The 26,800-nt window shown below is 46.2% G+C and overlaps 1 protein-coding gene across 1 annotated transcript; it reads right to left on the reverse strand.

Annotated features, from left to right (window-relative positions):
• On the reverse strand, positions 1 to 25,574 carry LOC142907336 (uncharacterized). Its single transcript, XM_076056754.1, has 5 exons — positions 25,423 to 25,574; positions 25,095 to 25,178; positions 17,283 to 18,459; positions 5,341 to 7,445; positions 1 to 79 (listed from the first exon to the last, which is right to left on the reverse strand). The coding sequence occupies exons 3-5, from the start codon at positions 18,429 to 18,431 to the stop codon at positions 1 to 3; spliced, it is 3,333 nt and encodes a 1,110-aa protein (XP_075912869.1). The 5' UTR covers positions 18,432 to 18,459; positions 25,095 to 25,178; positions 25,423 to 25,574.
• Between the last annotated feature and the right edge of the window lie 1,226 nt (positions 25,575 to 26,800).

The raw sequence follows: 26,800 nt of genomic DNA on the forward strand, positions 1-26,800 counted from the left end.
TTATGGCTGTATATTTGGAGTTTGCGTGTCTCTCTCTCCGTGGTCGCGTGGATTTTCCTCCGGATCCTGCGGTTTTCCCCTGCACATTTAGAGTCAACATCACCACGCGTTTAGAGTATTTGACCGACAAACATTTCCACAAGTTGATAAGCCCACTGTGTTGTGGGCAGGTCGCTTCTGAAAACAAAAGCGGTGTAGCTCAAGTGGGCTATGCCTGGTAAAATAAAAACGTAGAAATATTTAAAATAAAGCAAAGTTTCAAAGTAGTGAGCCAGGTGAAGACAAATTAAACTTAAGCAGATAATTAATGCAATCAGGCAAGGGCAGGAGGCAAGGCCCTGCGCTGTAATGTTCCAACCTGGACATCGATTCCATACTCGCTGCTACTCAAGTGACATCCCTACGAGAGGGAGGAGCGAGGCTCTTCCTGGGTCCACAACAACAACCACCACCACAACAACAACCACCACCACAACAACCACAACAACAACCACCACCACGATGAAAATTTCTCACCTCGGATCTCAGTGAGCGCACGAGCAGCAGCTAAATAGTAACTCGTGACGTCATGCGGCAGCAAGTGACATGACGTCACTTGCGGGGTTCACACAATCCCCGCCCCCAACGAGCAGCAGGGTAACTGAATAGATAATTTCGATTTAAAGCTTTCCTGACTGCAATGATTCATCTTCTTTGGTTCTTTCGGTAAAGTCACGTAGAATGAGAATAAAATAATAAATTGATAAAATAAAATAACACAATAATATTCTCACGACGTTTCGGCCACAACACAAGCGGCCTTCATCAGGTGAAGGGGGCGAGACTGTCTGGTAGGACAGCGCTGGAGTGAGAGAGCCACGTTCAGATCACGGCTTTTAAGCTGTGTGAGAGGAACAAAGAGCCTTGACGAAGGAATTAGCATAAAATTTAGCATTGAAATGGCTGAATGATTAGCTTGTGACTGGTCACAGAAATAGCTATGTTAAAAGTTAAAGCATACACATCCGCAGAGGCACCCATTGTTAAAAGGAATTAGCATAGATTTTAGCATTGAAATAGCTAAGCTAAGGCATACACATCCGCAGAGGCACCCCTTGGCAATGGGATTAGCATAGAATTTAGCATTGAAATGGCTGAGTGATTCGCTTGTAACTGCTACAGAAATAGTTACGTTGAAGTCAGAGCATACACATTCACCGAGGCACTTAGTACAAATCAAACAGGAGAATTTAGCATTGAAATAACTAGGCGAATTTAGCATTGAAATAACTGGGTGATTTGCTAGTGACTGGTCACAGAAATGACTACACATCTGAGCTATTCACAGTACTATATAGTGAACCAATAAAAACTAAAATATAAATTACCTTCATGTTATCAATAAACTCTATATTCTCCAATCAGCTAAGCTACCAACCATAAGTCGTTATATATCACAATGCTATATGGCGAAAAAATGGGTGGATTCTTACCCTCAAATTTCCGTACCACGGATAGCTACGGGCCCCGTTCAGACGGACGAGTTCGTCCATGGTCGGAACAGAGGAGGGGGAGAGAGACAGCTGCGAAGCCCTAGTATACTCCATGTTGTAAACCATACCATTAACCGTGGTGTGAGAGGTATTAAGAGGCAATGCTGGCGAAAGAGCTGCGGTCTGAAGGTCATCGTAAAATTACAATTAATTAAGAACAGAAATGATTTAACACATCTTTCCAGTGGTTACTAAGCCTGAATCCATCTTCTCGGTTGAAATTGTCTCTGTGCTTGTATATGTGAATGGCCTCATGAACGAATCTCTCATGGTAGCCAGTTGGTTTGCAAAGAACCTCCGTCTTGGAGAAGTCAATGTCATGTGAGCCCACTGAATTGTAACAGTGATCTGCCACGGCAGAGGAGTTCGTCTTACCGTGTTTCAAGTCTGCTTTATGTTCGCGGATGCGTTCCGAGATATGTCTTTTGGTTTCTTCAATGTAGCTACTACCACAGAGGCACTTTAGTTTGTAAACGCCCGGGTACTGTATGTCTGGAAGAGCATCTTTTACAGATGGAACTAAATCACGGATTTTGTGTACTGTGTTGAATCGGACCTGGATCTTGTGTTTATTCAGGATTTTGGAGATCTTTTTAGTGACCCCTGCAATGTAGGGTCGGGTGATGGTTTTGAGTGGCTCCACAAGAGGATCCTTCTTCATGACTGGAGTGATGGCTTTGCGGATTGTGTAGTCGGAGTAGCCATTAGCCCTGAGAGCCTGGTGTACGTGCTTGAGTTCACTGGTAATGTGTTCCTGGTCGGAAATGCATTGGGCTCTATGGTATAGAGTCTTGATGAGGCAGTTCTTCTGGGATGGATGGTGGTGGGAATCCGGTTTCAAGTAAGCATCTGTATGGGTAGCTTTCCTGTAGACAGAGTGGCTCATTGAACCATCATGTCTCCTTTTAATTAAGACATCCAGAAAGGGTAGTTTGCCATCTTTTTCGACCTCCATGGTAAATCTGATGGCTGGGTGTATGGAATTGATGTGGTCGCGGAATTGGTCTAGAGCAGGCTGGCCATGTGGCCAGATGACAAAGGTGTCATCAACGTACCTCTTCCATAAGGTCAGGCGTAGAGTGGCAGTCTGGATGGCGTCAGTTTCAAATTTTTCCATGAATACGTTGGCTACAACCGGAGATAGGGGGGAGCCCATTGGGGTGCCCTCAGTTTGTTTGTAGAAAGTTCCATTCCAGGTGAAGTATGTGTTGGTTAAGCAATGTCTCACCAGGGGGGGTACATCAGTATGCAGTCCTTGATGAACCAGGTCTTCAATGATAGCGATGGTGTCAGGTACCGGGACTTTGGTGAACAAGGACACCACATCAAAACTGACAAGCAGGTCGTTTGGGGACAGGGAAATGTCTTTGATTGTCGATACCAGGTGAGGGCTAATGGCTACTCCGACTACACAATCCGCAAAGCCATCACTCCAGTCATGAAGAAGGATCCTCTTGTGGAGCCACTCAAAACCATCAACTTACCCTACATTGCAGGGGTCACTAAAAAGATCTCCAAAATCCTGAATAAACACAAGATCCAGGTCCGATTCAACACAGTACACAAAATCCGTGATTTAGTTCCATCTGTAAAAGATGCTCTTCCAGACATACAGTACCCGGGCGTTTACAAACTAAAGTGCCTCTGTGGTAGTAGCTACATTGGAGAAACCAAAAGACATATCTCGGACCGCATCCGCGAACATAAAGCAGACTTGAAACACGGTAAGACGAACTCCTCTGCCGTGGCAGATCACTGTTACAATTCAGTGGGCTCACATGACATTGACTTCTCCAAGACGGAGGTTCTTTGCAAACCAACTGGCTACCATGAGAGATTCGTTCATGAGGCCATTCACATATACAAGCACAGAGACAATTTCAACCGAGAAGATGGATTCAGGCTTAGTAACCACTGGAAAGATGTGTTAAATCATTTCTGTTCTTAATTAATTGTAATTTTACGATGACCTTCAGACCGCAGCTCTTTCGCCAGCATTGCCTCTTAATACCTCTCACACCACGGTTAATGGTATGGTTTACAACATGGAGTATACTAGGGCTTCGCAGCTGTCTCTCTCCCCCTCCTCTGTTCCGACCATGGACGAACTCGTCCGTCTGAACGGGGCCCGTAGCTATCCGTGGTACGGAAATTTGAGGGTAAGAATCCACCCATTTTTTCGCCATATAGAATTGTGATATATAACGACTTATGGTTGGTAGCTTAGCTGATTGGAGAATATAGAGTTTATTGATAACATGAAGGTAATTTATATTTTAGTTTTTATTGGTTCACTATATAGTACTGTGAATAGCTCAGATGTGTAGTCATTTCTGTGACCAGTCACTAGCAAATCACCCAGTTATTTCAATGCTAAATTCGCCAAGTTATTTCAATGCTAAATTCTCCTGTTTGATTTGTACTAAGTGCCTCGGTGAATGTGTATGCTCTGACTTCAACGTAACTATTTCTGTAGCAGTTACAAGCGAATCACTCAGCCATTTCAATGCTAAATTCTATGCTAATCCCATTGCCAAGGGGTGCCTCTGCGGATGTGTATGCCTTAACTTAGCTATTTCAATGCTAAATTCTATGCTAATTCCTTTTAACAATGGGTGCCTCTGCGGATGTGTATGCTTTAACTTTTAACATAGCTATTTCTGTGACCAGTCACAAGCTAATCATTCAGCCATTTCAATGCTAAATTTTATGCTAATTCCTTCGTCAAGGCTCTTTGTTCCTCTCACACAGCTTAAAAGCCGTGATCTGAACGTGGCTCTCTCACTCCAGCGCTGTCCTACCAGACAGTCTCGCCCCCTTCACCTGATGAAGGCCGCTTGTGTTGTGGCCGAAACGTCGTGAGAATATTGTGTTATTTTATTTTATCAATTTATTATTTTATTCTCATTCTACGTGACTTTACCGAAAGAACCAAAGAAGATGAATAGATAATATTTTTGATTTAAAGCTTTCGTGACTGCAGGGATTCATATTCTTGGTTCTTTCGGTAAAGTCACGTAGAGGGGAAACTATAAAATAAAAAAAACACGTTAAAAAAACGCCACTTTTTTCAAAATTTCTTGCTGTGGTTTTCACACCTGATGACGATTGCTTGTGTTGCAGTCGAAACGTCGTGAGAATGTTATTGTTTTATATTTTTATTGTTTTATTGTTTCCCTTCTACGTGACTTTACCGAAAGAAACAATATGAATAGATTATGTTAATGAGCAGAGCCCATGTCAGGTGATGGGGCTTGGCTGCTGAACCCGTCGCAATGAACTCGCGACGGTATTTATGAATAAATTATGTTAATGAGCCGCCAAAAACTGTAGCTTTGCCCAAATAAGCATTTTACTGTAACGAAAATCGGCAGCGACCAACCAGACGTGACGTCACGCTCAAAATCCCGGTGGAGGGGGATTCGGGGGTGTGAATACCTTCGTGACATGACGTCACTAGTGGGGGACACCTCCCCCTCGCGTCTCACGCCGAGTTTACGAGTGGTGACGTCAGAGAGCGAGATCAGGGTCAGAGTTCTACTTTATTTAGATTCCATTTCTCTGGCCCCCTATCTTAAACAGAGACCCCTTCCGTGCATTAACAGTGTGTGTACACTGTGTACACTGTGTGTGTGTACACTGTGTGCACAGCGTTTGTGCACAGCGTGTGTACACTGTGTACACAGTGTGTGTACACTGTGTAGTGTGCGTGTACACTGTGTGTACAGTGTGTACACTGTGAACCTTGTGTGCACTGTGTGCATTGTGTACACTGTGTGTACTATGTGTGTACACTGTGAACACTCACCCATAACCATCTACTGGGTCTCCATTTGACTTTGTATTGTCTAAGAAGTCCACCCACACCTCCACTTCCACAAACTGCTGGGAGTTGCCTCGCTCTGCCTCACAGGCAGAATTCTCCTCCTGCTTCACGTTGCCTCCATCGATGTGAAGGTCCCATTTTGGAGTTGAATCTTCATCTTCACAGTTTATCGTAACTTTTTCGCTCTTCACCTTTTCACATTTCACCTTCGGTTCTTCACATTTCACCTTGATACCTTTAAAAGTGTCCAAGCTGACATTTACTTCTGATTCTGGTTTCATGAGGGATGGGCTCATTGCAGCACTTTGACTTTCACAAGCCGATTTCAGACTCCACTCCTTGTGGATCTTTTGATGCTTGTGTGTTCTCTGGTGCGTTTGAAGATGTGGTTGCTGTGCAAACGCCTTCCCGCACAGAGTGCACCTGAAAGGTTTCTCTCCCGTGTGTGTTCTTTGGTGGTTCTGAAGATGTGGTGACTGTGCAAATGCCTTCCCACACAGAGTACACCAGAAGGGTTTCTCTCCCGTGTGTGTTCTCTGGTGGTTCTGAAGAACTGCTGGCCATGCAAATGCCTTCTCACAGACAGTGCACTTGAAAGGTTTCTCTTTTGTGTGTGTTCTCTGGTGTTGTTTAAGATCTGATGACCATGCAAATACCTTCTCGCACAGAGTGCACCTGAAGGGTTTCTCTCCTGTGTGTGCTCTCTGGTGTCGTTTAAGATCTGATGACTGTGCAAACGCCTTCCCGCACAGAGTGCACCTGAAGGGTTTCTCTCCTGTGTGTGTTCTCTTGTGTAATACAAGAGCAGATGACTTTGCAAATGCCTTCCCGCACAGACTGCACCTGAAGGGTTTCTCTCCCGTGTGTGTTCTCTTGTGTAATACAAGAGCAGATGACTTTGCAAATGCCTTCCCGCACACACTGCACCTGAAGGGTTTCTCTCCCGTGTGTGTTCTCTGGTGTGTTTGAAGATGTGGTTGCTGTGCAAACACCTTCCCGCACAGAGTGCACCTGAAGGGTTTCTCTCCTGTGTGTGTTCTCTTGTGTAATACAAGAGCAGATGAATGTGAAAACGCCTTCCCACACAGAGTGCACCTGAAGGGTTTCTCTCCCGTGTGTGTTCTCTGGTGGCTCTGAAGAACTGATGGCCATGCAAATGCCTTCTCACAGACAGTGCACTTGAAAGGTTTCTCTTTTGTGTGTGTTCTCTGGTGTTGTTTAAGATCTGATGACCGTGCAAATACCTTCTCGCACAGAGTGCACCTGAAGGGTTTCTCTCCTGTGTGTGTTCTCTGGTGTTGTTTAAGATCTGATGACTGTGCAAACGCCTTCCCGCACAGAGTGCACCTGAAGGGTTTCTCTCCTGTGTGTGTTCTCTTGTGTAATACAAGAGCAGATGAATTGGAAAATGCCTTGCAGCACAGACTGCATCTGAAGGGTTTCTCTCCTGTGTGTGTTCTCTTGTGTAATACAAGAGCAGATGACTTTGCAAATGCGTTCCCGCACAGACTGCACCTGAAGGGTTTCTCTCCCGTGTGTGTTCTCTGGTGTGTTTGAAGATGTGGTTGCTGTGCAAACGCCTTCCCGCACAGAGTGCACCTGAAGGGTTTCTCTCCTGTGTGTGTTTTCTGGTGTGTTTGAAGATGTGGTTGCTGTGCAAACGCCTTCCCGCACAGAGTGCACCTGAAGGGTTTCTCTCCTGTGTGTGTTCTCTGGTGTAATACAAGAGCAGATGAATGTGAAAACGCCTTCCCGCACAGACTGCACTTGAAGGGTTTCTCTCCCGTGTGTGTTCTCTGGTGTGTTTGAAGATGTGGTTGCTGTGCAAACGCCTTCCCGCACAGAGTGCACCTGAAGGGTTTCTCTCCCGTGTGTGTTCTCTGGTGGTTCTGAAGAACTGATGACCGTGCAAATGCCTTGTCACACACAGTGCACTTGAAGGGTTTCTCTCCTGTGTGAGTTCTCTTGTGCTGTGTCAAATGTCCAGTTTGATCCGTGCTGTATGCACACTGGTCGTATTGTTGCCTTTTTGAACCAAGCCGCGCCGAGTGCCTTTGCTCCATCAGACCAATTCTGCAGAGGGTGTGTCAGCTGCAGACAGAAAAAAATATCCACACCATCTACGTCAGTATCGAGGTACAGAGGAATGCATATACACAGTCACACATGACTTACACGTCTATACTAATTCATATGATCATGATATAGTGAAAAAGATTCCCAATTAATCACACGGGCTGTTATGACAAACAATGAGAGGGCAAATGGTCATAAATAAGCCTGGAAGCCCAAGTACCTTCAAAATGAATGTTAACTCAAAACACCAAGCACACAATTTCAGTTGTCTGGCTACAAAAGGAATATTTATGAAAGCTAAATTCAGCTAACATAGCAAAGGGTGTTGAAACTAATACTATTTTTATTATGCAGAAATGCATAAATTAATGTTCAATCACATCTTAGAGGTATTCCTTGAATGCTGGGATGAATAGATCTAACTTCAGCTGCATATGTGCTGTCTTAATGTCCTATTTCCATTCTTAGAAAAAAGTTCCAGAGGAAAACAAAAATAAACTATTGTTTTGATTCAACCTCCGTGTTCAATAGAGTTAATATACATTACTGCAAACACAAACTTGACACTGTCACACACTGGCATGGTAAAAAGGTAGTGGTGTGTTCAAAACCATGCCTGCATATATTATCAGTGTGTTTTTTGTTTTCATATTGACTGCAGGTATTGTGGTTAATGCAGACATGAATCCTTGTAAAAAGGTTTCAGTGTTGTTGCCAGAAAAAAGGGAAAAAAACCCTATTATCTCATTGTTGTTGCAGAGCAAATACCTCCAAATGCCCTGCAGCATATGTTATGGGCCTCTTCAACAGAGGCTGATTTAGACACTCCAGGTACCAGTCATCAGCAGGTCTGATCACCTCCACATCCTCCAATCTCTTCTCTAGCCAATGCCATGCCTGTTTAGCCCTTAGCATCTGGATTAACAGAAAATGCTTGAGCATGCTGTCTGTTAATGCGAGATTCATGACCCAACCAATGCAGCCTCGCCTGCCAAAGTCTCATTGATTATATTCTCTACTGATATTTTAGGTATCTGTAAGGTTTTAATACAATCTTGTTTGGTTCAATAGAGGGGATCATAGGCAGGCCAGCTTTAATTATAAGCCAGAACAGACGGTCCTTAAAATCTATATATACAAGGGAAATTTGTGAACATGTCTCTGTTCAAAATGTTTAGCATACTTCCCGACATGCAACAAACTTGAAATTTGCCAAGTGGGTACTTCCAGACTGTACACCATGCAAAATTTGTAAAAAATAGACTTGTGTATCCTTTTTTTTTGGGGGGGGGGCGCAATAAGTGAGCTGTGACGTCACATCTCTCATGTGGCCCGTATGCGGAAGCGTAACGGAGTGTGCCTGCTCATGCCCCCCAACCCTCCGCGGGCACAGCGCCATACATATGTGTTGCAGGTCTAAGGCGTTCTTCGCGCAGCATTGCTTTATTATTTCAGTCGTTTACTGCCATACGCACCCTGAAAGTTGTGTGTGTCTGCAGCAAGCGCGTGTATGTGTACCTATGGATGCGCACACGTGTGTGTGTGGGGGGGGGAAGAGGTAGTGTAGTGGTTAGCGCGCTGCACTACGACCACCACCGGTGACGATTATTTGAACCGGTCCTGGGCCTCCCCTAGGTCGACTCAGCCTCAAACGAGTAACTGGTGTGGTGTGTGAACATCGCCACTGGGGAGACAAAGGCAGCCCGGCGTGGTGAATCCAAGTCCTGGGCGAAGCCGGGTAGTAAAGCTAGTAAGTTCATATTTTGCATCCACAGAGAAAGGAGTAACATCTGTGGCCAAGAAGACTCGCAGCTTTGTTCATTCGTTCATTTCTAAATCCTCTTGTCTTGGTGAGGGTTGTGGTGGCAGCACATTGAGTAGGGCAGTCCAGACCTCCCTTTCCCTGGCGACAGACTCTAGCTCTTCCTGGGGAATTCCCAGGCATCCCCAAGCCAGCCGAGCGACATATTCCCACCAGCATGTCCTGGGCCGGGCCCCGGGGACTTCCCCCAGTAGAACCTGTACCGGTAGAGTTCCAGGGGCAGTCTATTGGAGGACCTCCTCACAGATATTCTATATTGATATCACTCATGGAACCATGCCTGGTGGCTAGGTAACCCACGTAACCCATTTGGGCTCAACCTGGAATGGCTACGTGGCACCGTCCTGTGTGTCCACAATCCACAGGACGAAGGGTGAGAGGCGGGTGCGATGCCAGTATGGCAGGGAGAGGGATGGTCTCAGACAGACGAGACTTTGGCAATGGACACTCACAGCTTTGCATGGAGCAAAAGTCCAGGCAGCTTCCACGCAGCGTTACACAGTCTAATGAAAGAATGCTGCTGGACAAATTTTAAGTGAGACTTTGGCTGACAAACCAGAGCTGGTTGTGAACACATTAACCAGGCATGGAAGCTCCTCCACCACTTGTAAAACTGCCTGATTACTCATGGAGAGTTGAGCAGGTACAGTGCTGTCATTCATGCAGATTAAACGCCACATGGTAAACATGAGTGCCACTTAAATGCACTCGCATCTAAAGTCGCTGTCATTCTGACTGCTGAACATGCCACTCGAGGAATCATCTTGCAACTGAGGAACAATACCCTACACAGAAATGAAACACACCGATCCTATGATGCTCTTCAATGTCTACTGATTTTCTGGCAAGGTGATGATGGCTACAATTTCCTACTTCGCCAAAATGACCTAGCAACAGTCTTGGCAAGACAAAATAAGATTTCCGCCATGTACTGCTTTGCCTTCAGAATCATGGTGCGAAACGGCAACTTCAATCTCTTCTTGAGACGCAAAGAGCTCTTCCACCAACTTTCTGTCGACATGTATGCCAAAATGGAAGCTTCATTCGATTAAACCCACCATATGGCAAAACAGCCAACATTGTCTATCCTGAAGCTCTCCAAGGGCAACGCATTTAAAAGCTGTCCTCATTATTAAACAAGCCCTGCGATTATATAACACAACCAAACACCGTGACAATATTCACACTTTTACAGGCTTCATTGGCACAATTCAATAATTGTGATTAAGCCAGCATGGCAAGACATTACTCTTAATGTTTTATTACTGAGACCTGAGCTAAGCCGGGTAACTTAGTTATTACTGGATAAATACTATACTTCCGATGAAGTTTGTGCGCGAGTGGGGAGCGGTAGTGCAACATTTAGCGTGCTGCGCTATAAACCCAGCAAGACGATTTATATTCCCACAGAGCCAAGCCACAGCATTTGACTGTCGCCTGATGAAGCTGGTTGTAATTACTGTCAAAACGTCACTCAGATTGTAAATGTTGTGGCTTGGCTCTCCAACACACCGATGTGCTGTACTGGTGACGCATGGCCACATTCTGTTCACGTAACAACCTCTTACTAATTGGCTGTGTCGGGTGGTGGTGGTGGGGTTAACGGCACATTTATTTATTAACGCGATCTAACACAAACAAACCTCTATTATGGCTGTATATTTGGAGTTTGCGCGTCTCTCTCTCCGTGGTCGCGTGGATTTTTCTCCGGATCCTGCGGTTTTCCCCTGCACATTTAGAGTCAACATCACCACGCGTTTAGAGTATTTGACCGACAAACATTTCCACAAGTTGATAAGCCCACTGTGTTGTGGGCAGGTCGCTTCTGAAAATAAGAGCGGTGTAGCTCAAGTGGGCTATGCCTGGTAAAATAAAAACGTAGAAATATTTAAAATAAAACAAAGTTTCAAAGTAGTGAGCCAGGTGAAGACAAATTAAACTTAAGCAGAGAACTTATGCAATCAGGCGAGGGCAGGAGGCAAGGCCCTGCGCTGTAATGTTCCAACCTGGACATCGATTCCATACTCGCTGCTACTCAATTGACATCCCTACGAGAGGGAGGAGCGAGGCTCTTCCTGGGTTCACAACAACAACCACCACCACAACAACAACCACCACCACCACAACAACCACCACCACAACAACCACCACCACAACAACCACCACCACGATGAAAACTTCTCACCTCGGATCTCAGTGAGCGAGCGTGCGCAGAGCAGCAGCTGTCTGGTATCTCGTGACGTCATGTGGCGGCAGCAGGTGACATGACGTCACTTGCGGGGCTATTTCAATGCTAAATTCTATGCTAATTCCTTTGTCAAGGGGTGCCTCTGCGGATGTGTATGCTAATCACTCAGCCATTTTAATGCTAAATTCTATGCTAATTCCTTTGTCAAGGCGCTTTGTTTCTTCTCACACAGCTTAAAGGTCGCGATCTGAGCGTGGCTTTTTTCACTCCAGCGCTGTCCTCCAGACAGTCTCGTCCCCTTCACCTGATGAAGGCCGCTTGTGTTGTGGCCGAAACGTCGTGATTTTTGTTATTTTATTTTTTACCTACGTGCCTTTACCCAATAGAACCAAAGAGTATGGATCCTTGCAGTCACGAAAGCTTTAAATCTAGACTTGCGGGGTTCACACAATCCCCGCCCCCAACGAGCAGCAGGGCAACTCAATAGATTATGTTAATGAGCGGGGCCCATGTCAGGTGATGGGGAGTGGCTTTTTAACCCGTGGCAATGAACTCGCGACGGTATTTATGAATAAATTATGTTAATGAGCTGCCAGTGACTAATCGTAGTTTTGCCCAAGTAAACATTTTTACTGGGACGAAAATCGGCAGCGACCAACCAGACGTGACGTCATGCTCAAAATCCCGGTGGAGGGGGATTCGGGGGTGTGAATACTTTCGTGACATGACGTCACTAGTGGGGGACACCTCCCCCTCGCGTCTCACGCCGAGTTAACGAGTGGTGACGTCAGAGAGCGAGATCAGGGTCAGAGTTCAAGTTTATTTAGATTTCATTTCTATGGCTCCCTCTCTTGAACAGAGACCCATTGGGTGAATGAGCTCAACAACGTGAACATTATTGTGCGTGTGAACACTGTGTACATTGTGTGTGTGTGTACATTGTGTGTGTACACTGTGTGTGTACATTGTGTGAGTGCACTGTGTGTGTACACTGTGAACATTGTGTGTACACTGTGTTGGCGCAGTCAGGGGCACAGGTGGTGCAATGGCCAGTCCTCCCAGTCGACCCATGACACCTAGGTCTGCCCCGTGCACATCGCCTGGCACAAGCGCCGTGGTGACGTCACCATCACTTAGTGGCGAATGGCGGTTGTTGTTCTTGTTACCGTGTGTGGACAGTTTGTATACTGTGTGGGTAAACTGTACGCTGTGTGTACATGGTGTGTGTACACCTTGTGGGTACACTGCCTGTGTGTACACTGTGGGTGGTCCGAATCAGTCGGGCGGCATTATCATTTCATCAGCTGCGCTATGCTGTGTGGAAGCTACCTGGTCTGTCGCTCCGGTTCTTCTCGGCTACAGTAATGCCCTCCCTTCTGTTGACATGTGAAACGTGGACCCCTCTAAATGGAACATCTGCGCTAGTTAGAAACATTCAGGCTGTCATGCCTACACTCAGATTGAGGGAAGCCAAGTGGTCGCACATTCTCTATTTATTGCAGAGGTCCAAGGTTCAAATCCGACAGGCACGCATGGCTACTCCAGTAACATTGAACAAAATAAGCACCGTCTACTTAACAGTGGATGTAAAACATACTATTGTCATTCTAAATGCATAGGTAATTTCGCGTCATAGTAAATATTTGGTTAATTCCAAACATTATCCAGAAATTACATAATGGAGATTGCACATCAATCATCGCCCCCTACTGACAGACTCATGCCCACATGCAGGCTAGAGCAGGGTCACCTTATGCCACATAGAGGCAGCTGCCACTTGGGGGTGCTCACAGCAGCGCTCACACAGAAGCTTCGCTCAGAGCGCCGGCTGCCCTCGCCTACGTTCCCTCAGACCCACTCACTCGTCCGATCCGGGCAGGGGGATCAACCATCACCCGTCCGTCGACTCGTGAGGGTTGAGGCCGTGTCTTCACCTTTTTCCCAGAGCCCGAACTCCCGCTCCGTCCTCACACCCCCCCCCCCCCCCCCCTTATATCCTCCTCCCAATTATCTAGCTCCTCCCTTGTGTCTCTTTAGGGCCCCACAGGCTGGCGCCTGTTAGGCCATCAATCACTCCTTATCGCACGTCTCCAAGGCGACACCTCCGGTGCTAGCATACGACCCCGGACCGACCCCGTCTGCAACCGAATCTCTCGTTAAAGAGGTGACGGTTTGCACCTCGCGCACCTGCCTGCCCTCGGTTGCCCTCGCGCAGCAGTGCGCACAATAATTCTGCCCATTTGTTTTTATAAGTTTGACCTGGATGTAGAGCTGCGGCAAGGAAGTAGCCATACAATTTAATAAAACCCAGATGCAAAGGGAGGCTGAGACTGGGAAATCTCCACCAGGGCAAAGGCCGTCATAAACACGGACAAATAGCAGGGCACACGACCCCCATGAATGTGTAGGGGTTGTGGCAAGGGAACACACAGTCACATCATAGTGACTACAACCACGTCAGCCCCGCCCCTCAGTGGTGTATGGGTATAAAGGGGGGAGGGGGGGGGGGCAGAGAGCTCGGGGCATAGTATTGGGGCCAAGAGTGAAGAACCAGTGAAGAAGGAAGGCCGGCTAGATAGACCCTGGGACTCCCCTGACCGCTGCCCTTTTGAGGACTGGCAGGGTAAGCCAGTGGTGCGGCCCCAGAGCCTCAGAGCCGGAGCCCTTTTAAGGGTCGGTCTGGTTGGTGGGGTGCCGTGACCTGTGCCATGACCAGGGCCAGGTCAGATAGCCTCCTCTAGCGCCTGTAGCGGAGGAACTGGGAGCATAGTGGTTAGGCTAGATAGCCTCGAGGGTGTCCCAGTGTGTATACGGGTGGAGGGGCAGTTACCCCTTCTCAGTGTAACTCTGCCAAAGTTGAATAAACAGTGCTGCCTCTACTCCACCATCTCCGTGTCCCGTGAACCCACTACAACTGGTGTCAGAAGTGGTCTTTGTAATGGACAGACAAACCGCTCGCTAGAGCGTGGGGAGGAAGACGACTCAGCTGGGACATCACCAGCGGACTTGGCCGACGACCCCGGGATGCCACAGGCGACCCAACAGCCGCCGCAGCTAGAGGAGTGGCCGCCGTTAGGGGACGGGTTACGGGCGGCTCACTCCTGTTTTGCGGAGCTGCTGTATGCCGCGGCATCCACGCTTGAAGAAATTAACCGCGCGGGGCTGGGGGTACCGATACAGCGTGGCGAAGAATGCCGGTCAACGGCCGTTCCCGCCAGCACACAGCCGCCAGAATTTGGATTTGCCGTCATGGCGGTGTCTACTACTGAGATTGGAGCGCCGGAGCACCACGTGGACGGCGAGGGCCAATCACCGGCCGCGGCGTCATCACCAGTGGACGTTCGCCACCAGGACCAATCGGCAGGCGGAACGTCATCAACGATGGACGAGCACTGCCGACTACAATCACGAGACGCCGCGTCATCAACTGTGCGACCGCCGATAGGGACCGCCATCCCCTCCAATGATGACAAAAAAGGGCGGGAATAGGCAGCGGCTGTTGGAAACGGAGCCATCATTCCAACAGGGCTTGCCTATTTTGAAAGAATTTGTGTCAGACGGTGGCGACTAGGGAGCCTTTGAGCGTCGCTTCCTCGCCCATCAAGAGATGGCCGGGTGGACGGACGAGGCGCTGCATGCCTTGCCGGCCACGTTGGATGATGACGCTCTCGCCACCCTCAACACGTCTCCCAAGTTGGCGCGTGCTACACTGCAATCGGCGCTCCGACTCCTCGCTACTGTCTACGGGCTACCATCGGAATGTCGCCAACTGTTTCACGAGTGGCGCAGGGGTCAGAAAGAGTCGCCGCTTGCGTACCGCACGGCTCTCCTGGCACTTGCAAAAGCGGCTTTCCCGTGCATGGACTGCGAGGGGGTGGACGCGATGGTCACAGAAAAACTTCTGGCGCTGGCTCAAGAATTGCAGATCATTGTCCTCGCACAGACGATGGGGACATATGTTCCTTGCGGGCAGCGAGGAACATACACGCACATCTGCTGTCACAACGACGACCACCTCTCGTCGCCAGCGGTGCTGCTGCGGTGTGCGGTGGGACATCAACCATCCCCTCATCCGAGGAGATTTTCGCTGCAGGTCGCCCTGCAGAGTGGAGGTCCGGAGGGGGGCCGGCTCGAACGACATCGAGCCATCGGGAGCAACCCCAGACGGCGGGTGCACTCGTCACCTGCTACAACTGCGGCCTCAAGGGCCACGTGGCTTCGGGATGCTGGGCCCCACGACAACGCCCGCCGGGACCCCGGCCGGACGACACCCCAGCCCACAAGCCTCCACATCAAACTCTGGCAAGTCGCGGCACCCCACATGCTCGGCCTGTGCACACAACTGTCACTATCTCACGCACTTCGATGTACCGATCTCGTGGTACGGCCGCCGGTTCGTCGGTTTGCGGCGGGGTCGAGAGTACACAAAATCCGTGATCTAATCCCATCTGTGAAGGATGTCATTCCTGACATGCAATATCCTGGAGTCTACAAACTAAGTTGCACCTGTGGTGGGTGTTACATTGGGGAAACGAAACGACATATCTCGGACCGTGTTCGCGAGCACAAGTCGGATCTGAAACATGGCAGAACCAATACCTTCGCTGTGGCTGACCATTGTTATAAGGCTGTGGGCTCTCATGATATTGATTTTCCGAGACCAAGGTACTCCGCAAACCTTCGGGCTACTATCAATGGTTTGTTCATGAAGCCATCCAGATATATAAACATAGATATAACTTCAACCGAGAAGATGGATACAAATTGAGCAATCATTGGAAGGATGTTATTAACCAGGTACACCTTAACTGCTTCATGGTGTTGCCTTCATATCTGCATCTCCAGTTTCTTCAGCCTCCCACTCCCAGCCCCGCTCACTTTTGCCTTGCTCGTTTCCTAATCCCTCTAGCAGCACCCCACTCCCCCTACCCCACACCCCCCTCTATCTCTCCTCACTGGCTCCTCCCCCCTCTCTTACCTATATAGCCTCTTGTCACAGGAGTCCATTTTGCCCACTTCAGTAATTGTTTCTTGCTGTGGTTGTCCCACCTGATGACGGATGCTTGTGTTGCGCCCGAAACATCGTGATGTAATTTATTTTATACCTACAAGATTTTACCGAAAGTAACCAATGAGGGTTAATTGCACGGATAAATGAGTAGGACATTTCCAGGAGTACTGGAATGACAATTCCTAGCATAAGAGTTTGCATATTAGAGAGTTTTGTTTTGAGATATTAAAGTTGCTTAACGCAGCAGAGTCTGAGTGTCCCTTCCTAAGTTCATGCGTAATAATCATAATTAAAAGAACTGTGTCCTGTGGTGAGATCTGAATTTTGAGACCTGACAAACACACTAAAACATAATAGTAAAAGTTCAAGTGAGAATCACTGTATTATATTATTTGGGTCTTTCGGTAGAGACACTTTGATAAGTTCAACGAGAATAACAAAAAACCTATCTACATGACTTACCGAGAGACCCAAAGAACATTAATTCCTGCAATCACGATAGCTTTAAGTCACGATTGATAATACCCAGGCAAGGAAGCAGAGCCGAATTAGCATAAATACATGATCAATTTTTTTACAAAAATTACGCATTTTCAGTTTAAATTAAATTTTTATTCTTTTTCAAGACCTAATATATACAACACTTGGGAGCTTATTGGCTCTTGCTCCTGGTTAATCATCTAGCCGAACCCACAGACTCCACAAATACTGGTAGCTCTTACTCTGCAGGTTGAACCCAGGAATTGAGTGTTCGACTTCACGTTCTTTTCATTAAAGGCCTGTGACAAAGGTGAATCTATTGGTGCTTTATTGTCTCAAGCTTAAACATCTACCAGGTCTCCATTTGACTTTGTATTGTCTAAGAAGTCCACCCACACCTCCACTTCCACAAACTGCTGGGAGTTGCCTCGCTCTGCCTCACAGTCAGAATTCTCCTCCTGCTTCACGTTGCCTCCATCGATGTGAATGTCCCATTTTGGAGTTGAATCTTCATCTTCACATTTTACCTTCACTTCTTCGCTCTTCACCATCACTTCCTCACATTTCACCTTCGCCTCTTCACATTTCACCTTGATACCTTCAAAAGTGTCCAAGCTGGGATTTAGTTCTGGTTTCATGGGGGATGGGCTCAATGCAGCACTTGGACTTTCACAAGCCGATTTCAGACTCCACTCCTTGGGGATGTTATGATGATTGTGTGTCCTCTGGTGTGTTTTAAGATTTGATAAACCTGCAAACGCCTTCCCGCACACAGTGCACCTGAAGGGTTTCTCTCCCGTATGTGTTCTCTGGTGTAGTTTAAGATGTGATGACTCAGCAAACGCTTTCCCGCACAGAGTGCACGTGAAGAGTTTCTCTCCTGTGTGTGTTCTCTGGTGGCAATTAAGACCTGATAACCATGCAAATGCCTTCTCACAGACAGTGCACTTGAAAGGTTTCTCTTTTGTGTGTGTTCTCTGGTGTTGTTTAAGATGTGATGACACTGCAAACGCCTTCCCGCACAAAGTACACCTGAAGGGTTTCTCTCCCGTGTGTGTTCTCTGGTGCAATACAAGACCAGATGACTGTGAAAACGCCTTCCCACACACACTGCACTTGAAGGGTTTCTCTCCTGTGTGTGTTCTCTGGTGTTTTTTAAGAGCAGATGAATCTGAAAATGCCTTCCCACACACACTGCACTTGAAGGGTTTCTCTCCCGTGTGTGTTCTCTGGTGTATTTGAAGATGTGGTGATTGTGCAAACGCCTTCCCACACAGAGTGCACCTGAAGGGTTTCTCTCCCGTGTGTGTTCTCTGGTGGCTCTGAAGAACTGATGGCCATGCAAATCCCTTTTCACACAAAGTGCACTTGAAGGGTTTCTCTCCTGTGTGAGTTCTCTGGTGCTGTGTCAAGCGTACAGGACGATCCGTGCTATATGCACACTGGTCACATTGTTTCCTTTTTGCACCGAGCTGTGCTGAGCGCCTTTGCTCCATCAGAACTATTCTGCAGAGGAAGTGACAGCTGCAGACAGAAAAAAGAGAATATCCACACCATCTACGTCAGTACCGAGGCACAGAGGAATGCATATATACACAGTGACACATGACTAACACGTCTATACTAATTCATATAATCATGACATAGTGAAAAAGATTCCCCAATTCATCACACAGGCTGTTATGACAATTAGAGTGCTAATGGTCATAAATATGCTTGGAAGCCCAAGTACCTTCAAAATGAATGTTAACTCAAAACTACAAGCATACAATTTTGGTTGTCTGGCTAGAAAATGAATATTTATGAAAGCTAAATTCAGCTAACAAAGCTAAGGGTGTTGAAACTAATACTATTTTTATTATGCAGAAATGCATAAATTAATGTTCAATCGCAACTTAGAGGTGTGAAGCCAGGCTCAGATTTCCTTGAATGCTGGGATGAACAGATCTAACTTCAGCTGCATATGTGCTGTGTTATTTCCTGTTTCCATTCCTATAAAAAGTTCCAGAGGAAAACAAAAATAAACTATTGTTTTGATTTAACCTCCGTGTTCAATAGAGTTAATATACTTTACTGCAAATACAAACTTGACACTGTCACACACTGGCATAGTAAAAAGGTAGTGGTGTCTTCAAAACCATGCTTGGCCACCTTCATATGCTCAGTATTAATGCTTCCCCACAAGAAGTTACGTTTTCACTTATCAATCACGTTTGTTGTCGGATATAATCAAACTATAATTATTGAGTTTATAATACAGTGATAATACTATGTAACACAATTTTAGTTCCTGGGTACAAAGTGTTATTTTTTAATTGCTTATGCCTAAAAAGTATAGAAAATCGCTATTATTCCCCACAAACTTTGCTTTTGTGACCAGGACTTTATGTAAACAAAAATACACAAATTCGCCCGTTTTATAATTGAAAATAGGTGCATTTAAAAATATCAGCGTCCTGGTCAAAAAAGCAAAGTTTGTGGGGAATAGCATTTTCTGTACTTTTGAGGCATAGGCAATTAGGAAATACCGCTACCCAGGAACAAACATGTTTTTTGTTACACAGTGTAATAACTGCGCCACCACTCCCCACATAGATAAACTCTTACAGATGTAGTGACATCGTGGGGTGTCACTGTGTAGTGCCGGCCCTAGAGAGGCACGGCGTGCGGTGTAACAAACTACGCGGATACCACTCTGGTGTGGGTGTAGTACCGGCCCTAGAGGGGTTCGGTGAGCGCTGACTGATAGCGCTAGATGGCACCACGTTTGGCGTGCAGTGCCATCCCTACAGGATAAGGTGTGGGAGTGCCGGCCGTAGGAATGAGGTTACTAAAGGCCATGGCACTCTGGTTGATTCGAGGACACGTGACAAGCTAAGTCTACAAAGGGGCCCAAAGTGGGGGCTAGGGGTGGTCACGTGGTCGGGGTCCAGATACTGCTCGAGGATTCTGGAAGGTGGTCGTGGCCAAGGGCGGAGCCAGCCACGCCGCAGAGAATATAAGACGGGTCCCTCAGAGGGACCGGCGTTGTTGTTCAACCTGAAGAAACCTTCGTCTACGTTACACCAAGTCTCCAACACGTGGAACTGGACTAGCTAGTTACGTTGTAATTAGTGCAGTTAGCCTGGTGGTCACCACCATAGGTTGTTATTCTGTTAAGGGGCAGTTACCCCGTGTGTTGGTGTTAAATAAATGTGTTGCCTCCAAGTGTACGGCTGCGACTCAGTTGAACTTACTACACATACATTTCACGTGACTGTCATGTGTGGATCACTTGTCAGATCATGGGAATGATCCAGGTGTGAAGGGATGGACTGAGATGATTGACAGATGCACCAGCTGTGCTTCCCACTGTCTTGCTGCATTTTAGGCACCCAGAGTTCCACCCATTCATGTGAGCGTTGCTACTCCGACCTCGTTGTTGCAGAGCAAATACCTCCAACTGCCCTGCAGCATATGTCACGGGCCTCCTCCACAGAGGCCGATCTTGACACTCCTGGTACCAGTCATCAGCAGGCCTGATCACCTCCACATCCTCCAATCTCTTCTCTAGCCAATGCCATGCCTGTTTAGCCCGTAAGATCTGGACTAACAGAAGATGCTTGAGCATGCTGTCTTTATGTGGGATTCATGACCCAACCAATGCAGCCTCACCTGTCAAAGAGACTCATTGATTATATTCTGTACTGATATTTTAGGTATCTGTAAGGTTTTAATACAATCTTGTTTGGTTCAATAGAGGGGATCAGAGGCAAGCCAGTCTTAATTATAAGCCAGAACAGGCGGTCCTTTAAGTAAGTTAATATTTTGCATCCATAGAGAAAGGAGTAACATCTGTGGCCAAGAAGACTCACAGCTTTGTTCGTTCATTTATTTCTAAATCCTCTTGTCTTCATGACGGTTGTGGTGGCAGTACATTGAGTAGGGCAGTCCAGACCTCCCTTTCCCTGGCGACAGACTCTAGCTTATCCTGGGGAATTCCCAGGCGTTCCCAAGCCAGCCAAGCGACATATTCCCACCAGCATGTCCAAGGGCCGGGCCCCGGGGACTTACTCCAGTGGGACGTGCCCGGGAGAGCTCCAGGGGCAGTCTATTGGGGGGCCTCCTCACAGATATTGTATATTGATATCACTCATGGAACGAGGCCTGGTGGCTAGGTGACCCATGTAATCCATATGGGCCCAGCCTGTAATGGCTACGTGGCACCGTCCTGTGCGCCCACCATCCACAGGACGAAGGGTGAGAGGCGGATACAATGCCAGTATGGCAGGGAGAGGGATGGTCTCAAACAGACGAGACCTTGGCGATGGACACTCACAGCTTTCTATGAAGCAAAAGCCCAGGCAGCTGACACACAATGTTACACAGTCTAATGAAAGAATGTTGCTCGACGAATTTTAAGTGAGACTTTGGCTGCCAAACCAGAGCTAGTCGTGAACACATAAACCAGGTATGGGAGCTCCTCCACCACTTGTAGAACTGCCTGATTACTCATGGAGAGTTGAGCAGGTACAGTGTTGTGTGACATGAAATTCCCAGGTAGGTTATTTACTTTTGGGGAACATACGAAAGGCCCCATTTCATGATGAAATTATCCAGGCACAGAACAAGATACTCTAACCCAATCTCATTGAGTAGCCATTGCCAGATCATCACCAGATGTAACATGGCTCACCAGCAGGGAACGATCACTTAACTATAACCAGGCATTTATTAGCATATCATTGTAACCGTAACAAATGCAATTTATTTAAATGGCCATTGTGAGATTCTCAAACTACGTAATTATTGAAGATGCTATGTAACATAATGCATAGGGCCAGAGTGAATTTCTCTCACAAGCCAATCCTCAAAGAATGTGGGCAGAGGCAGAGACATCGAAAACAAACAACCCAAAGACCCTTTATGATACTATAGGCATTAATTATCAAAATGCAGAAATCTAGTATCCGCTAAAAATCCATACTCCTCTGCTGTAGTCGATCGACAGAAATAAATTATCCCCTTGAATATCGGAGGTTACGTTCTTGGAAATTGCTGAGCGAAAGCTAAAAGTGTGATATCCAATACTTACGCCTTACCCAAGTAATGGCGTTAGGAAAACATTAACTAAAATTCACATCATAATTAAAACAAGTATTGTAGTGCATTCCAAATAAACTAAAAACGAAACAATTCAAATAAAAATTGAGAAACCATATACAAAAAAATATTTGAAGACTAAAAATAGTATAAAGCTATTTAAATACAGACTTTGCGCATGTGTTAATTATTGTGAACAAAATTCTGCCAACACCTTGAAACCTACACACCCTAAACATTCAAATCATACTCACAGGTGAGTTAGTGTTTTTTTCGCACAATTTTCAGCTTACCCACTCGCCTTCAAAACCTCCAACCCCCCACCGTTCCTCATCCCCCCCCCCCTCTATTTATCTCGCCATGTGTTAAAGCCCAGGGCACTCACTATTTCCGGTTAGCCACACACGCAAACACATTATGACATTTCATGTACTGCAATTCCAAGCACTCACCATGAACATAAGTGTCTGCACTGCAATATTTGTTTTCATATTTACTATGTTATCCTTCCCTATGATCAGCCCTGCGTTTTTGCTGCCAAATTATAGCACTTCCAGCTCCTTACTGTCCTCTATGCACATGCACGGCTAACCTCTAACACACACTGCAATATTTATTTTAAAAAGACATGTAATATTCTAAAATACCTACATCTATGTACCAGGACTACCGACCTCCTCCTACACAATATAGCCACTATACAACAGCTACAACTAAATACATCAAGTCTAGATCGCGTGGTAAAGAATAAAAAGCATGCACACACGCACACACACACACTCGCGTTAAAATAATTTTGTGTATATGCATCACCACACACATACTATGCATACCCACTTCAAGCACCACAAACAATTACTCCCTCCAACAACTTACATCCTTATACTTTATTCCTTTGCAGCTATGTCTTCACATTCCTACAGCGATTACACAACTTAACACGTAGGCTTTCGCGACCAATATTATTCATAATAAAGGTTTTTGGGTTAGATCGCGTTTATTTATAAATGTGTCGTAACCCTCCACCACCCGACACGGCCAATCAGCAAAAAAAAAGTGTCACGTTGACAAAAGACAAATAATTCACTACTGTCTTTTGTCAACGTGACACTTTTTTTTTGCTGATTGGCCGTGTCGTGTGGTGGAGGGTTACGACACATTTATAAATAAACGCGATCTAACCCAAAAACCTTTATTATGGATTACACAACTATCATTTTATTAACAATCTCACCACAGCATCCACTCACACAATCATTATTTATTATTATTTTCTGCTTACTAACGTTTACCTCCACCTATGTTCCTTGCGGAAAATGTGCGCTTCTCTTCACAAAAGCGGATTACAATAATTGATGCCATTCGTACAAGTGCTGCGATGGCTGCACCTATTGAAGACACTCCTGAACACCAAGAAGCAAGACAGCATGCTGCCAGTGCTGCTATGCCTGCACCTACAGCGAATGCATCTCATCAACAGCAATAAGCTACACAGAAAACTAACACAGCACAAATGGCTGCTACCACAGCTAATCAAACTTCAGTCCGCCAACAAGCACGGCAGCTTGCAAACAGTACTACAATTGCTGCAACCAGGTGCCTACCCTGGAGCCAAAAGGATAAGTACTTCTGATCTATTAGTTGCAATTAGTTCCATGTCTACTTCTTACAGCTACTGCCATGCAATGACATGGGCTATGCTGCAACAGTACCATGGTTCAGCTGCCTATACCGAGCCTATTCATGTATTGATACCTGACAAGCCATTTCCGAAACAATATAAGATAGAACTCATGGTTCCAAATTACATGTTTTGGCACCGACCCACTCATCCTAACATCTGGCTACATGCCCACATTTCAAGTGCAGGGCCAGGTACGTAATCGCATTGGCAGTCTGCTGCAACTACCTAATGACCTACCTACATTACCAGAGATTTACTTGCATGTCTGACAATACTTGACAGGCTCACCAGCATTGCAAAAATGTCACCACCAAGATGCAAGTTCTATTGCAAGACATGCTCCATAAGGAAAACTCTTACATTCAGTTTCAAGTGTGCCATGGAGAAGATGACTTCAGAGTACAATGTTGTTACTCATGCAGACTAAACTCCACATGGTCAACATGAGTGCTGCTTAAATGCACTCGCATCTAAAGTCGGTGTCATTCTGACTGCTGAACATGGCACTCGAGGCATCGCCTTGCAACTGAGGAACAATACCCTACACAGAAATGAAACACACCGATCCTATGATGCTCTTCAATGTCTACTGATTTTCTGGCAAGGTGATGATGGCTACAATTTCCTACTTCGCCAAACTGACCCAGCAACAGGCTTGCCAACACAAAAGATTTCCGCCATGGACTGCTTTGCCTTCAGAATCATGGTGCGAAACGGCAACTTCAATCTCTTCTTGAGATGCAAAGAGCTCTTCCACCAATTTTCTGTCGACATGTATGCCAAAATGGAAGCTTCATTCGATTAAACCCACCAGATGGCAAAACATCCAACATTGTCTATTCAGAAGCTCTCCCAAGGGCAACGCATTTAAAAGCCGTCCTCATTATGAAACAAACAAGCCCTGAGATTGAATAACACAACAAAAAACATAATATACACACATTTACCGACTTCATTGGCAGAATTCAATAATTGTGATTAAGCCAGCATGGCAAGACATTACTCTTAATGTTTTATTACTGAGACCTGAGCTAAGCCGGGTAACTTAGTTATTACTGGATAAATACTATACTTCCGATTAAGTTTGTGCGTGAGTGGGGAGCGGTAGTGCAACATTTAGCGTACTGCGCTATAAACCCAGCAAGACGATTTATATTCCCACAGAGCCAAGCCACAGCATTTGACTGTCGCTTGATGAAGCTGGTTGTAATTACTGTCAAAACGTTATACTCAAGATTGTAAATGTTGTGGCTTGGCTCTCCAACACACTGATGTGCTGTACTGGTGACGCATGGCCACATTCTGTTCACGTAACCTCTTACTAATTGGCTGTGTTGAGTGGTGGTGGTGTTAACGGAACATTTATTATTAACGCGATCTAACACAAACAAACCTCTATTATGGCTGTATATTTGGAGTTTGCGCGTCTCTCTCTCCGTGGTCGCGTGGATTTTCCTCCGGATCCTGCGGTTTTCCCCTGCACATTTAGAGTCAACATCACCACGCGTTTAGAGTATTTGACCGACAAACATTTCCACAAGTTGATAAGCCCACTGTGAAGCTCAAGTGGGCTATGCCTGCTATAATAAAAACGTAGAAATATTTAAAATAAAACAAAGTTTCAAAGTAGTGAGCCAGGTGAAGACAAATTAAACTTAAGCAGAGAACTTATGCAATCAGGCGAGGGCAGGAGGCAAGGCCCTGCGCTGTAATGTTCCAACCTGGACATCGATTCCATACTCGCTGCTACTCAAGTGACATCCCTACGAGAGGGAGAAGGAGCGAGGCTCTTCCTGGGTCCACAACAACAACCACCACAACAACAACCACCACCACCACAACAACAACAACAACCACCACCACGATGTAAACTTCTCACCTCGGATCTCAGTGAGCGCACGAGCAGCAGCTAAATGGTAACTCGTGACGTCATGCGGCAGCAAGTGACATGACGTCACTTGCGGGGTTCACACAATCCCCGCCCCCAACGAGCAGCAGGGTAACTGAACAGATTATATTTTTGATTTAAAGCTTTCGTGACTGCAGGGATTCATATTCTTAGCTCTTTCGGTAAAGCCACGTTGAAGGGAAACAATAAAATAATAAAATATACTCCCTCCAACAACTTGTAAGCCATCTGGCTACCATGAGAGATTCGTTCATGAGGCTATCCACATATACAAGCACAGAGACAATTTCAACCGAGAAGATGGATTCTGGCTTAGCAATCATTGGAAAGATTTGATTAACCATTTCAGGTCTTAATTGATTGTTCACGCTTACAGTGGATTTCAGACAGCATACATTAATTTTTCGTCTCCCCCCTCCTCTTTTCAGAACATAGATGGACTCGTCCTTCTAAACAAACTGCCAAATCGCCGCGCGTGGCGCTGACGTTTTTTAAATAAATAAATACACCCTTTAAAAATAAAATAATTAATGCAAACCGACACACCTGATGACGACCGTTTGTGTTATGGTCGAAACGTGAGAATTTTTATTGTTTTATATATATTTTTTATTATTTTATTGTTTTCCTTCAACGTGACTTTACCGAAAGAGCTAAGATTATGAATAGATTATGTTAATGAGCGGGGTCCATGTCAGGTGATGGGGCTTGGCTGCTGAACCCGTCGCAATGAACTCGCGACGGTATTTATGAATAAATTATGTTAATGAGCCGTCAAAAACTGATTGTAGCTTTGCTCAAATAAGCATTTTGCTGGAACGAAAATCGGCAGCGACCAACCAGACGTGACGTCACGCTTAAAATCCCGGTGGAGGGGGATTCGGGGGTCTGAATACCTTCGTGACATGACGTCACTTTTGGGGGACACCTCCCCCTCGCGTCTCACGCCGAGTTAACGAGTGGTGACGTCAGAAAGCGAGATTCCATTTCTATGGCTCCCTCCCTTGAACAGACCCCTTGGGTGCGTGAACATTGTGTGTGTGTACACTGTGTGTACTGTGTGTACATTGTGTGTGTGTACACTGTGTTGGCGCAGTCGGGGGCACAGGTGGTGCATTGGCCAGTCCTCTCAGTCGACCCATGACACCTGGGTCTGCCCCGTGCACATTGCCTGGCACAAGCGCCGTGGT

The sequence above is a fragment of the Petromyzon marinus genome, chromosome 77 (assembly GCF_048934315.1).
Source record: "Petromyzon marinus isolate PM22_M1 ecotype Great Lakes invasive population chromosome 77, UKy_Petmar_22M1.pri1.0, whole genome shotgun sequence".
Classification (NCBI taxonomy): Eukaryota; Metazoa; Chordata; class Hyperoartia; order Petromyzontiformes; family Petromyzontidae; genus Petromyzon; species Petromyzon marinus.

Bases quoted from the DNA above. Each gene is read 5' to 3' on its own strand.
- LOC142907336 (XM_076056754.1), bottom strand. From the start codon at position 18,431: ATGGAGCAAAGGCGCTCAGCACAGCTCGGTGCAAAAAGGAAACAATGT. The intron at 7,446-17,282 runs GTTTAAGCTTGA...GTCTGCAGCTGA, and splicing joins CAAATGGAGACCTGGTAGAT to CACACCCTCTGCAGAATTGG. The intron at 80-5,340 runs GTGAGTGTTCAC...CTAAATGTGCAG, and splicing joins GACCCAGTAGATGGTTATGG to GGGAAAACCGCAGGATCCGG.